Source organism: Notamacropus eugenii, chromosome 5 (genome assembly GCF_028372415.1).
Source record: "Notamacropus eugenii isolate mMacEug1 chromosome 5, mMacEug1.pri_v2, whole genome shotgun sequence".
In the NCBI taxonomy this organism is placed as follows: domain Eukaryota; kingdom Metazoa; phylum Chordata; class Mammalia; order Diprotodontia; family Macropodidae; genus Notamacropus; species Notamacropus eugenii.
The window spans coordinates 12,796,065-12,809,782 of record NC_092876.1 but is presented as its reverse complement, the minus strand read 5'-3'; the positions used below and the strand labels follow the sequence as shown (position 1 = coordinate 12,809,782).

Below are 13,718 nucleotides of genomic sequence, written 5' to 3'. Positions count from 1 at the left end.
TCATGGACACTCCCACCTAGCACATAGACTGAGGCCTTTATGTGCATCCTTACACATCACAGAGATAGGCCAGAGAGAAATACTCATTCCCACATCACGCAAGCACTCACTTCTCACAGACATAGCCCAAGTGCATGCTTCAGACGCTCTCTCTCTCTCTCCCTCCCTCCCTCTCCCCATCCCTCTCTCCATTTTCTTCCTCTGTCTCCTCTTTCTCTTTCTCCCTCTCCTCTCCTTTCCTCTCTTCTCCCTCTCTTTCTTCCCTCTTGTCTTTTTTCTCTTCTCTTCTCTCTTTTTTTCTCTTTCTTATACACACACACATAGACACAGATCCCACAGACTCAACACGAATATGTTCCATATCTCCCCACATTCAGACACACAAGCGTACATGTGCTCACATCACAGATCTACATGTATAAACATAATCTGGTAGAGAACATTTCCCACTCCTTGCACACACCACAGACATGCATATTCATATATCACCCATAGAGGCAGACATGCCCTCTAACTCAGGGCTCTGTCTCCTGAGGCCTCTTCTCTTCTCCCTCTACACTATTTCCCTTGGTGATCTCATCAGCTCCCAAGGATTTAATTACTATGTCTATACTGATGATTCTCAGATCTACCCATTCTATCCCAATCTCTCAGCTGACCAACCTCCAATTTCACTTTTCCAATGTGAATCTCCAGTCTCTTAACCCTAACCCTAACCCGTTCAGACAACTTGAACTAGATGTCCAGCAGACCCTTAAACTCAACATGTTCAAAACAGAATTCATTCTCTTTGCTCTAAACCATCCACCATCTCCTACCTTCCCTATTATTGTAGAGGGCACCCACCCTCCCAGTCCCTCAGGCTCCCACCTAGAAGTCACCCTGGACTCCATACTCTCCCTCCCTCCCAGATCCAATATGGTGCCAGAGCCTGTCAATTTCACCTTTGTAACATTTCTTGTATTCACCCCCTTCTCTCCTCTGATATGCCTCCACCCTGGTGCAGACCCTCATCACCTCCTGCTTGGGTTATTGCATCACCTGCTGGGAGGCTCTGACTGCTGCCAGTCTTTCTCCCTTCCAATCCATCCTCCATTCAGCCACTACATTGATTTTCCTTAATCAAAGTTCCAAACACATTACCCTCTACTCAAGAAACTCCAGTGGCTTCCTATTGCCTTTGAGATCAAATGGAAAATCAGCTTGATATTTAAAGGCCCTCGTAACCTCACCTGCTCCCACCTTTTCATTCTTCTTACATCCTTCTCTCCAACACAATCTTAGATCCAGGGACATTGGTCTTCTGGGCATTCCCACTACTGACCTCCCCAGCTTCCTTTAAGTCCCAGCTAAAATCCCACCTTCTGCAGGAAGCCTTCCCCAGCCCTCTTAATTCTAGGGTCTTCTCTCTATTAATGATTTCCTACTTGTCATTTATATAGCCCGCTTTGTCTATATTTGTTTGCCTATTGTCTCTCCCATTGGGTTTTAAGCTCCTTGAGGAAAGGACCATTTTTGTCTCTTAGCACAATCCCTGGCACACAGTAGGTGCTTAATAAATGTTTATTGATTGTTTGGTAATATCACACTTTCAGACCCAGGTACACTGTAGGTACACAAATACTTGAACAGTAAACTACCCCCCAGAAATTTACACATCATCCACTTACATACACACACACACACACACACACACACACACACACACAAATGGAGATGCCTTCCACTTTTCTTGGTGAAACTTTCAGATAAAATCCTGGTCAGAGAGCCCAAAGCTCCCCTGGGGGATCACAAGGGGTAAATGAGACATCTGGGACCCTAAGACCTCATTGCAGAAACTGAGGCACAGTGAGTAGGCAGGGTTGGGGTGGGGAGGGCAGATGGGCTGTGGAATATCTGGCTCTGATTGCTGGGGAAACTGGAGCTACCCAGGGTAGCGTAGAGGGAGGCTAAAAAGTCTGATAGGAGTGGAAGCTCCTGGCCTCTGTGGGATCTATCAAGACTTTGAGGAAGGCAGATTTAGGCTGGATATCAGTAAGACTGTCACTCTGAGAGCTGCCCTAAAGTGTCCTGGGATGCTCCTGAGGAGGGCAGGACAAAGGTTGGGCGGTCTTGGGGCTTCTTCTTTGGGCACCACTGGGCCCTCCAGGCTGAAAGGAGGCTCCTGAGATCTCTGACGTCTTTCAAGTGGACCAGCTTTGCCCCAAATTCATGCCTCTCAATCAGAAGTCCCAGCTCCCTTTAGGGGATGCAGCGGACCACACCAACTTTTCTTTTGAGAGGTTGTGATTCTGAGTTTTAGACACCCAAGTCCAGGAGGAAAGGTGAAAGCTGGAGGGGGAGGGGGAGTAGGACTTTGTTTGATGGACATCAGCAGAGAGGTCTCCTGGGGATCTGGGGCATAGATCACATGGGGACCATTGAGCCTAGGAGAAAAATGGAACATGGGGGTCTGGGCTCCAAAGGGGATGTCTATGAAGGTGACAGCCAGGAGATGCTAAGTTAGCTAAGTCTCAAGGACTTTGGGTGCAGAAGCAAGAAATGGGCGGCGGCTTTCCCCTTTCTCTTAAGACCTGTTAATGCCAGGGCTCCTTATCTTAAACAAATCTGAGAATGGCCGAAGTTTCTAGGAGTTAGGACTGGGAAGACCTTTAGGAATGCTCTGGAGACCCATGAGTGCAATACCCCTGTTTTGAAGAGAGGGAAACTGAGGCTCAGGGATCAGAAGGGATTTGTGCTGTGAAGTCAGGCATATCAAGAGCCCTGTCTCCACTCTCCGTCACCCTGCTCAATTCAGCAGGCCCTTCCTGCTAGTCTAGGGGGCCTCATAGTAGGCTCCTAATAAATGTTCACGGACTGATTGATTGGATTTTCTTCTCCTAAGGGAACACAAAGCCTTCTGGCAGGATCCACAGTCAGTCCATCATTCCAGAATCACCAAATGACCTTGGGAAAGTCCCTTCTCCCAGATGGGACCCAATTTTCACATCTGAAAAAAAGATCCCCTGACCAAAGGAGCTAAACTACTTCCTTCCCCCGATTCCCCCACTTCCCACTACCCGGATCTCCCAGGCTCAACTCCTGCCTGCCCCAGGGCTCTTTGGAAGGAAAGATCTGCACTGGCCAAATCCGCAACCTTGCCGGGGGCTGCCAGCCTTCTGTTCTCCGCAGGAGCTGGGACCAATCAGGCCCAGCTAAGGCTCTTTGACGTCGCCAGTCACCGGGCAGGCTCCTGTCTGTGCCACAGAGAGCCCTCTTCCCTCATGCCCTCACACCCTCTGCCACTACACCTACCATGCCCCGGGAGCTGTGCCCGGGGGTCTGTGGGAGCCCAAGAGTGGAAGAAAGGGAGAGACCCTGGGAGATGGAGGGAGAGGCAGAAATGGAGAGCGAGGAGAGAAGACAGAGAGGAGGGGTGACCGAGATGAGATGCTGGGTAGGGCAAAGACTGATGGAAACCAAGAGCTGAGACTGAGAGAAGAGGAGACAGAGAGTCCGAGGAGGGAGGGGCCGGGGGGGTGAGAGACAGAGAGAGAGAGAGACAGAGAGACAGAGAAACAGAGATAGAGATGGAGAGAGACAGAGAAGAGAGGGGAGACATAGAGAAACAGACAGAGAGAGACGGACAAAGAGGAGACAGAGACAGAGGGATACCGAGCGACGGGGAGAGATACAAAGAGAGAGAGAGGAGGAGGAGGAGGAAGACAGGGAGAGAGAGAGACAAAGAAGACAGACGGGGAGAATTGGGGGAAGGAAAGGGGGAGGGAGAGAGAGAAAAGAAGAAGAAGGAAGAGGAGGAGAAAAGAGAGAGATGAGGACAAAAGAGGGAGAGAGAGGGAGGGAGGGAGGAAAGGAGGAAGAGAAAGAGGCTGGAGAGACAAAGGGGAGGAGACAAATGAGGAAAAGATTAATGATAATTAATGATAATAGGGCATTTATATAGAGGGCTTTAAACCTTGCAAAAGAAGGTGTTGGTATGATGATACTCATTTTACAAATGAGGAAATTGAGTCAGAGTGATTGTGTGACTCAGCTTCAGCAGAATTCCATCTCAGGCCCTCGGGCCTGTTCCCCACTCTCCACACATCCTCTAATCTCTCTCCAAGATTTCAGATTTATCCAAAGTAAGGTCTCAAGTCTAGGGAAAAGAGAAGGAGCTGCCAGCCAAGGAGGGTGGAGTCCTTCTTCGTAGGGGCGATGTAGAAGGACCCCAGAGCTTTCCCCCTCCCCCTTTTTCCAGATAAGGGAGGCTAACTGCTTTGCCCATGGTCACTCAGCTAGTAAATGCCAAAGTCTGGCTGGTGCCCAGGCACCCAGGCTATGGAGCCCTGGACTCTTAGAAACCAAACCTTCCAAAATTTGGAAGGGAGTGAACAGGGGCCCCAAAGAAGTGAAGGTACTTGCCTGGAGTCCCCAAAAGGTATCACCACAATCTGGGATTGTGCCACAAGGTGGCACAGTGGATACAGCACCAACCCAGAGTCAGGAAGACCTGAGTTCAAATCCAGACTCACACACTTCATAGCTGTGTGGCCCTGGGCAAGTCAGTTGACCTCTGTCTGCCTCTGTTTACCCATCTGTTAAACAAGGACAATAACAGCACCTAGATGGCAGGATTGTTGCAAGGGCCAGATGAGATGATCTTTGTAAAAGCCCTTAGTCAGTGCTTAGTGAATGCTCCCAGGGCCCGAGACCAGGAGCAGCATTGTAGGTACTGGGTCTCCATGCTGGCTCTTAGGCAGTGAACTTTTTAACCTAGAAGATGAGCAAAAGAAGAGAGAACCAATGGGGGAGAGAGAGCAGGAGGTTCAAAGCCAGGGCCCAGGGGCCACAGACTGGACAGGGGAGCAGCTCTCACCTGGTGGCACCAGGCTCGGTGCACCTGGGGAACCAGTGAGAGGCAAAGAGCCGCAGCAGTGGCTTTCCATTGTGTGTGGCCAGGCTGTGTCAGCGTGCCTCTGGGAGCATTGGTCTCCTCCTCTGTCCCTACTTGGCTGGCCACAGAAGTGCTCCCCAAACCTGACATTGCTGCAGAAATGGGAATGCACCCAGAAAGGAATGTTGCGGGGAGAGAGGTTGGCACTAAAGTTTCCCCATCCAGAGATGAAAAGAGGGGGTGGAGCCAGGTCCCCCCTCCCCAATTGCATCCTTCTTCCATGTAAACTGCACCTCCCCACAAATAAGGCCCTTTGCCTTTGCCTCCAGGAGCCATGATGGAGGGTTTGGTCCACAATGGGAGTGGCATTCTGGCTGCCATGAAGAGAGTGCTCTCTGCCTCTCTCTGTGTCTTGGGGTTCAGGGTCTGCCCCAGAGGTTTCCCCCTCTTAAAAGAGGAGCTTTTCAATGACTGTGGACTTTACTTCTGGGGTGATGTGTAAAGTCAAGTGGAGGAGAGGGCTAGACAGAAGGCAGATTGATGGACCTGGTTGGCTTCTACTCCCCAACCAAGTTTGACCTTTCCTAACTATGTGACTTTGGGCAAGCCTTGGAGCCTTGGTTTCCTCCTCTGTAAAACCAGGATGATAATAATAGCACCCATCTCCCAGGAGCATTGTGAGTCGTGGATGAGATCACGTCTGTAACATGCTGTATGAATGGCAGCTATTATCGGATTTGGAGCTGACAGGAGTCCTCCCATCCAACCTGTTCATTTGGAGGGGTTGAGTTACTCTGCCCAAGGTCACCCAGGGAGCAAAGAGTAGGGCTGGGAGCCAAACCCAAGCCCCCGACTTTCTCCCTTGCCCCCAACAAACTCAGACAGGAAAGAGGCAGTGAAATGAGACTGGCTGTGGGAGAGGGGAAGTCTCCAGGGTCCTACTCAGGTATGTGAAGCCTGACTGTGCTATCTAGGAGAAGATAGTGGATCTCTAGGCCTAGAAAGACAGAGATGAGGGGAGGTCCGAAAGATCTGGAGAGACAATCACAAAATATGAAGAGATTATAGAATTTTGTGGTTGGCAGAGTCTCCAATGGTCTCATTTTACAGATGAGGAAACTGAGGCACACATAGCCAAAAATATTTAACTTGCTCATGCAATTCACAGGTAGCAGAGCAGGGACCCCAGACTAGATCTTTGGACTCCAAGTCTTGTAGACCTTGTTCAGACTCAGACGAGATCAATCAACAAACATCTCTTAGGGATCTACTCTATATCAGGAATGGTGTGATAGGAAGATGGAAGTGAAGACTGGCACACAGTGGGTGCTTTACTGAAACCTTCAATGAATGAATGAATGAGTCATTTGGTAGACAGGTAGATCATAGTTACCAAGTGACCTAGAGTCAAGCATGACATCTCCCCAAGGGGTGGCCTTACTGATAATCTAGGCCAAGTACCTCCCTTTCTAGAGGAAAAACTAAGAACCCAGGGAGGAAGGAGCTTGCCAAGGTCAAGTATTCAAGCCCAGACTCCTGACTCCTGGGCTAGGGGTGGCTCCTATCCAGGAGGAGACCAAAGAAGGCTGGGGTTGGAGGCTAGGATAGGATGGGAGGATGAGGTCTTGGAATAGTTGTGAGGGTGTGATGACAGGGACAGGGGAAGTGACAAAGCACAGGCTTTCCTTCCCCTTCGGAACCTGTATGCCAGCCCTTCCTCAGCACCAGCAGGCAGAGCAGCATCTGGGGTGTGGCTTGGGGCAGGCCCAGTATCGGGCCTGAGGCATGATCCCCATGGAGGATGGAGTAATAGGGGTGGGGAGCTGGGAGCAAGTTTTCTGGAAGGGCCCACACCCCTTGATGCACTTGCTGATTAGGATGGTCTACCAGGGTGGAGGAGACCTACCTTCAGGCCCCCCCAACCTGGGCACTCACTGGGGCATCTGGACCCCATCCCGCCTCCCCCAAATCCAGGAGATCCTGGCTGCTGGCCCAGATTGCTCACCCGGCAAGGATCCCTGACCCCAACCCACCTGCTGCATCCTGGGATGGACAATTAGTGGCTTATAAGGAGGGGCAGAGGTCCAAGGATATGGCCAGCAAGAGGCAAGCCTAGGCCTGTGACCTGATCTGTACGTCTAAACACTGAGTGGGGGGAAATGACTTCATACATTTGTCCCCTTGGGGATCCAAGACTGGGGGAGGGGGCACTGAGAAACCAGATGCCTGAGTCTCCGACAGCTAGGAGCCCTGACTGTACTCCCTAGGTCTTTGCACAGCCTTGTCTTGCGCTGGCCCTCAGGGTACAGAGGGAGGAAGTGATGTGTTCACTGGGGTGCACTGGGTTGGAGGGCCTGCCCCCACCCTAATGCATCTCCTCTGGCAAGCCCTAATTCTATTTCCTCAGCCTAACTGCCCCACTCTGCCCCTTCTTTCTCCACCCTGGCTGCCCAGCTTTCTAGCTCCCAGCTCCACCTTCTCCTTCCCATATCCTTTGGGAGTCCAGCTTCTTCCACTTTCAGGCTCCCTCAGAGTGATGGGGATTTGAATACAGTGAGGTCCATGGCTTCCTTTGACAGCACAGGTCCATGCCTGCTCTGTGCCTCAGTTTCCCCCTCCTGCCCTCATCTTCAGGAGATTCCAGACTGGGGGAGGATGGGGAGGAGACCTGAAGGAAGGTTGATAGAGTCAGAAAACAGGGAAACAGACCGGGAGGGCCAGCTGACTAACTGAGAGGGCCCAGGCCCCGGGGCAGGGAGGGAAGCGTTTGCTGCCTGGCGTCCTAACACCTGGGTCCTTCCTCCATTACCCACAGCTCCCCCTTCGATTCCTCCGGATTCCAGAAGCCCCTCTCCCCAAAATGCCTATCAGAGGTCTCAGGGATTCCTTCATAATAGTAGCATTTACACAGAGTGCCTAACAAATATTATCTCATTTGCTTCTCCCAACAACCTTGGGAGGTAGAATCTATTATCATATCCACTTGACAGATGGGGAAACTGAAGCAGCCTCTGTGTCCAGAATCACAACGTATCTGAGGTCAGATTTGAACTCCACATCCAGGTTAAGGTGCATCCCTCCAAAGATGGGATGGCTCTGGAAAGGGTAGGCTAAGTTCCGTAGGGTCTAGGGCAGGGAGGGACTCAAGGAGAGGGCTGGAGCCCTGGGGCCCTGAGGAGAGTAGGGATTGGAAAGCCTGTCTTTCTGAGGCCTCTGAGGAGAGGGGAGGCCTGGGGTCCTAGGAGGGTCAGGGCCTTGGGGGCTAGATGCCTGTGCCCATCTGGTCTCTCCCTCTCCACCCCCGCCTCTGCACAGTTCAGAGATACCCAGCCCCAGCCCCTCCCCAGGGGTGCCCAGGGGCGGGGCATGGCGTGGGTAGCAGCCAGCGGAACCGGCTGAGCCCTACCCCGCCCAGCCTGAGCTCAAGCAGTAGTGGGCAGCTAGGAGAGAGGGAGGAATCCTGCACTTGGCCCTCTGGGGAGCAGCAGACGTGCTGAGTGCTGGCCGTCCCACTGTCCTCCCTCTATCGGCCAGCTAGGACTCCTCTCCACCATGGAAGGAACTGTGGCATCCCAGATCTCTAGTTTTGATAACATGATCACCGAGTTAAGGTGAGAGCTGGGGAGTGGAGTGGGAGGAGGGAGTCTGGGCTGGGGGCCCAAGATCAACAGGTACCGTCCAGCAGCTCAAAGCTCTCGTCTTTCCTTCCTGCCCCAAGGTTCCCACGCTCACTGCTCTCCTCATCCCTCCATCCTCCCTGGTACAATGCTGGCCTGTCTCAGCCTTCTCGAAGCTAGAGCCACATTCGTCATTCCTGGCCCTGTCCTGACTTCTTTCTGCCCATCCCTCTCCCTCCTCCTTACCATCTCCTCTCTCTTTCCCAAGATCTCCCCAAGGGTCTTCAGTTCCCTAGTGCCCAGTGAGTGCTTCCTAGTTATTTGTTGCTTGAATTGAGCTGAATCTCTCATTCCTTCCTTCAGTCTCTCAACTTTTACTGAGTCCATGTCTATGGGTCACCAAGACCCAAGGCTCCTTGTCTACTTCCTGTCCCCCCCAGCTCCTCCCACCACAGTTCCTTCAGCTTCTAGAAAATCATAGGGTTTTGAGCAGGAGTGAACCTTCAGGGAGAATCCAGATTAAAACATTCATTTTACAAATGAGGAAACTGAGGTTGTGGGGGTCCAGGTAACTGGTCCAAAATCACCCAAGAAAGTAGCCAAACTGAGGGTCCAGATGCCCTTCCACCACACTCTGACCTCTTTGATTCTTCTCCAGTCTCCCCATGGTCTCTGACCACCCCCAGTATATTGAATGATCTCCAATGTTTCCCCCAATCTCTCCATGATTTCTCTTTCATCCCTTTGACCTTTTCTTGCTCTCTGGGCAAAGATCTCCTATTTCACACCCTAATTGCTCCATCATCTCTGATTCCTTCCCTCTGTGTCTCCACCATCTTGTTCCTTCCTCTGAGATCTTAGGCTTAAGGATTGAGAGAGAGCAGGGAGGGACTTGCCTTCACAAGCCATCTGTCTTGTTGTACAGGTGATAGGAAAGTGAAGGAAGGTCACATTAGATAGTAATTGGTGTCCAAAGTAGGATTCGAAACTAGGTCCTCCTGACTTCCAGCCACTCCATACCATCTATCCATGACTGCTGAGTCCTCCTCTTGATTGCTTGTGGCGCATCATTTTTCCTTTCTTTCTCCATATCTGATTCTCTCCATTTTCCTCCCCACTCCCCAATGCTATCACCTGACTTTTCCCAACCATGATCTTTCCATGATTTCTGATTCCCATCATCAGTCTTCTCTGTGAGTTCTGATCTTTCACTACAATCTTAGATCATCTCTCCCTTACCCTCCACCATATCTGATTTTACTCTCCAATCTCTGCCATCACCTTTTGTAAGCCCTGATTCCTTCTCTCACCTTTCTCCCCAGGATTTCTTCAAGTAATAAACATTTCTTACATGCCTTCTTAGGGCTTGGTCACTGAGAATACACAGATAAAACCCCTCTCTCTGCCTGGAGAAAGCTTACACTCTAGTGGGGGGACAGGAGGAAGGACAGGGAGGGACACATCATGTAGGGAATAGATCTAAGGTGAGGAAGAAAGGGGCGGCAGCAGCAGCTCTGGGATGGGAGCCTTCACCAAACTCGTCTTCCCCAGTTCTCCTCAGGACAGTGGAGTTCTCCCCCAGATATTCCAGTACCTCTGGCCCTTTTCCTGATTTCCTCTTTGGTCTCTCTTGGTGATTCCTGTCCTTATCTCTCTGGCATCTTTGGTTCTTCTTTCCCTCCCATTTCTTCTGGGCCAAAGTTTCTTTCTTCATTCTCCCATGATCCTTCATTCTTCCACCCTTCCCAGCCCCACCCCACTCCTTTCTCTTTGCTATCTCAGATTCTCTTTTTGGATCTCTCAGGGATCTCTCTGGGGTTTCCGCTGGTGGTCACTTCCTCTAGGATCACTGGTCCCTCCTCCTGATCTCTCCCACATCTCCAGAAAAATCTGCCATACCCTCTTACCCTTTGAAAGTGTCCCACTCCCTCCTTGGTTCATGGTTTCACCCTCTCATCACTTCATCATCTCCCATTTCTTCACTCTGATCTCTATCTACTGTCCTTTCCTTGTCTCATTGTTCCTTTCCATGATCTCTGGTTTCCACCTGTGATCTCTTCCTTTGGGATGTCTGATTCCTCCCCTACAATGTTCCTGTGACTTTTTTTGGATCTTTTATTCCTCCCCTAAATCTCTCTATTAATTTGTGATCTCTTAGTTCCCCACCACCACCACCAACAAGCATTTATGAAGCACCTACTGTGTGAGAGGTAAAAGACAGTCCCCTGATCCCCCTTCTACTTTGCATCTCTGAAAGTCCCTGAATGCTTTACCTGGCCCTCTCCAAACCCACACAAGTTCTTCCTTCCTCCAGGATGTACCTTTCAAGTCAGGCCTCTCTCTCACCATCTTTAGTGCCCTCCAGATGATCAATGTACTTTCTAGACTTCTCATTCAGCTTAGTCCCTCTGCTAAAACTGAACTTGTGGGGCTTTAGCATACTAGTGGGCAGCTAGGTGGCTTTGTAGATAGAGCTCAAGGCCTGAAGTCAGGAAGACCTCATCTTCTTGAGCTTAAATCTGACCTTGGACACTTAAAGTTGTATGTTCTTGGGCAAGTCACTTAATCCTGTTTGCCTCAATTCCCTTAATCTGTTAAATGAGCTGGAGAAGGAAATGGCAAACCATTTCAGTATCTTTGCCAAGAAAGCCCCAAATGGAGTCATGGAGAGTCAGACATGACTGAACAGCAGCAGCATTTCTGGCTGGGTACCTTGACTGACTTCTACCAGGCCACCCATGACAGTCCTGGGAGCTCTAATTTCAGAGCCCTAGAGATGGCTTAGGGAATCAGGCCTGTTTGAAGAACTTCTCACCTTTGTTTCCTGGATTTAATACCTCCACCCAGAGGCCATTCATTCAGTCCACCTTGGGGAAAAGGGTTCCAAAATTGTTCTTGTGGCCAGCTAGTCCAGTCCTCTCATTCTACTTGGGAAGAAGTAGAGACTCTCTTCAGGTCAGTCTTTTTTCAGTTTGACTCTGCGTGGACCCATGTGGAGGAAGGAATTGATCCTAGGTCCCACTGAGGGATAAGCTCAGCACTACAGCCCAGGACAGCTCCCATATACCATGGTGGCCCAGACCCCTACAAGGGAGCTTTTTGGTGGAGAAGTCTACTCAATCCAACAAGTCTTTCATTAATGCCCTTGTTAGTCATTTGTGTTTGCCTTAGGTTATTTTATTTCCAGGGACCCAGGAACATTTGGTCTCTTGTTATCCCAGTCCAGCTAACCCTTAACAGCATAGCATTGTTTTATTTACCTTAGAATTTCAGAGGTGTGAGAGGCAGGTCTGAAAAAATCCAAGGACTTTAGTTAACTGGACCCAAAAGTCTGCTCTGAAATGTTCCCCAACAAGAGGTCACTCAGCCTCTTTTGGGGCAAACCCCGGATCTCACAATCTCCAGGTGATTGCTAGGAGATATGCCCTTACACTGACTTAGAATTTGCCTCTTCTGAACTTTCCCTCACTAGGGCTAACTGTGCCAAGATGTGGCTCCAAGCACAGTAATAGCAACCCTCCTCTGAATAATACTTATTTAGCACTTAATAATTATTATCTTATCTGGTCCTCACAACCCTGGCAGATAGGGTCTATTTTATCCACATTTTGCTGATGAGGAAACAGAAAATAACAGAGGCAAAATGACCTGCTCAGGGTCACAGAAGTAGTAAGAGTCTAAGGTCATATTTAAACTCAGGTCTTCCTGACTCCAGGTCCAGTGCTTTAGCCATACTGTACTTTCTAGGGGCCATCGAGGCCCCCTTGGATGCTTGACGTCTCAGTGTGGTAGAAATTAGTGTTGGAAGAGATCCGAGAGACAGTTAAGTCCAACCCCTTCCTTGGACAGAAGAGGCCCAGAGAGGCCTCACTCACTCACTCAAGGTCACCCAGGTAGGAGATGGCAGAGCCAGGATTTGACCCCTGGCTTCTAAGGGCTTCTGCCTTCTTAGATTAGAAGGCTGCCAGCATCTGTCTCTGATGAAAGCATGTCCTCATCCTCAGGCCCTGCAGTCTGGGCTATGGCAAGAGGGGGTTACGTCAGCTAGGCACTGGCCTTGAAGGTGGATGCAGGGATGAGAGCTCTTTTGGACTGGCCAGTAAGATCACAGTATCATCAGATTACAGCCTGAAAAGACTGGAGGGTATCTAGCCCAATCTGCTGGATTGCAGGGTAGGATCCAGGGCCCTCTGCTTTTCCCATGGACACTGGGAAGTCAATAGCAGTCATATTGAAATGGGGTCCTCTCCCTCAAAATCAGTCACTAGGATCCCTGCCACGCTGCCTGTCAGAGTTTCTGTGACCTCTTTCCCCTGTACTTGGGCCCACCTATGCACAAAAATCAGGGCTGTCAGCCACCCTAGGGCCTGGCACAGGAGTGGGAGAGGGTCCCATGTACCCAGGAGCCCAGCTCCAGCTTGCCTAAACCAGGCCCAGAGTGGAGGCAGGCATGAGGCTGGGTGGCCCAGGAAGACAGGGAGGGAGGCAGGAAGGGATTCGGCCCCCTGCGCCTCAGGCTCCTTTAATAACCTGTTTTGGATGTGCTTTCGGTGAACCCATTTTGAAGTTATTTCTGCTTCCAGCCCCTCCTGCCTGGGAGAAGTTACTAGCGTGTGAAGTCAGACTTCAGTTTTGGCCTAAATATTTCTCTTTTGAGCATTAGGGGCCTGGAGTGGGGGTGGGACAGGTTCAGAACACCGGACCTTGGGGAACCATCTGCCCTAGCCTGTCCTAATTACTTGTAGACATTTGCTTCCAGCCCTGTCGTTCTGTGTGACCATGGACAAGGCCCTGGGCTTTTGCAGGCCTCAGTTTCCTTCTCTGTCAAATGAAAAGGTTGAACTCAGGTCCTGAAAAGCCCTTCACCTTCTGGGACTGTTGACTCACTTTGTGACTCTAAGCAAGAACTCTCCCCTCTCCAGGCCCTACTCCCCCATCTAAATACACAAGAAGATTCCCTTCAGCTTAGTTTAGCTTAATTCAGCAAACATTTATCTATATTCAAAGTCCTTTTGGCCTCTGAAAATGACGATTCTGAAATTTGGGTCTGTTGTGCAAGGGCCCCTCCCACAATCACAGAATGTGGGGGTCAGGAGGGACCTCAGCAGACCTAGTCCAACCCATACACCCAAAGTGGCAGCCCAGCCTCTACCAGGAGGGGAAGTCGTACATCTTTTCTTGTTGTTTAGGAATTCTTCAGTTATCCAACCATTTGTGACTTCATT

At 50.4% G+C, this 13,718-nt stretch overlaps 1 protein-coding gene across 3 annotated transcripts in view; it reads left to right on the top strand.

Annotated features, from left to right (window-relative positions):
• The first annotated feature begins 5,653 nt into the window (after positions 1–5,653).
• The window catches only part of SULT2B1 (sulfotransferase family 2B member 1), a 29,775-nt gene continuing 21,710 nt past the window's right edge, over positions 5,654–13,718 (top strand). For 2 of the 3 annotated variants that reach the window (XM_072607447.1, XM_072607448.1), the window contains exon 1: positions 5,654–5,822. Coding sequence is in view for 1 of the 3 variants with exons in the window: in XM_072607446.1 (XP_072463547.1) it covers positions 8,429–8,487 (59 nt within the window). In the remaining 2 variants the exon portion in view is untranslated. Of the gene's footprint in view, positions 5,823–8,305; positions 8,488–13,718 lie in introns of those variants that run through there. The other variant, XM_072607446.1, reaches the window with a different exon arrangement.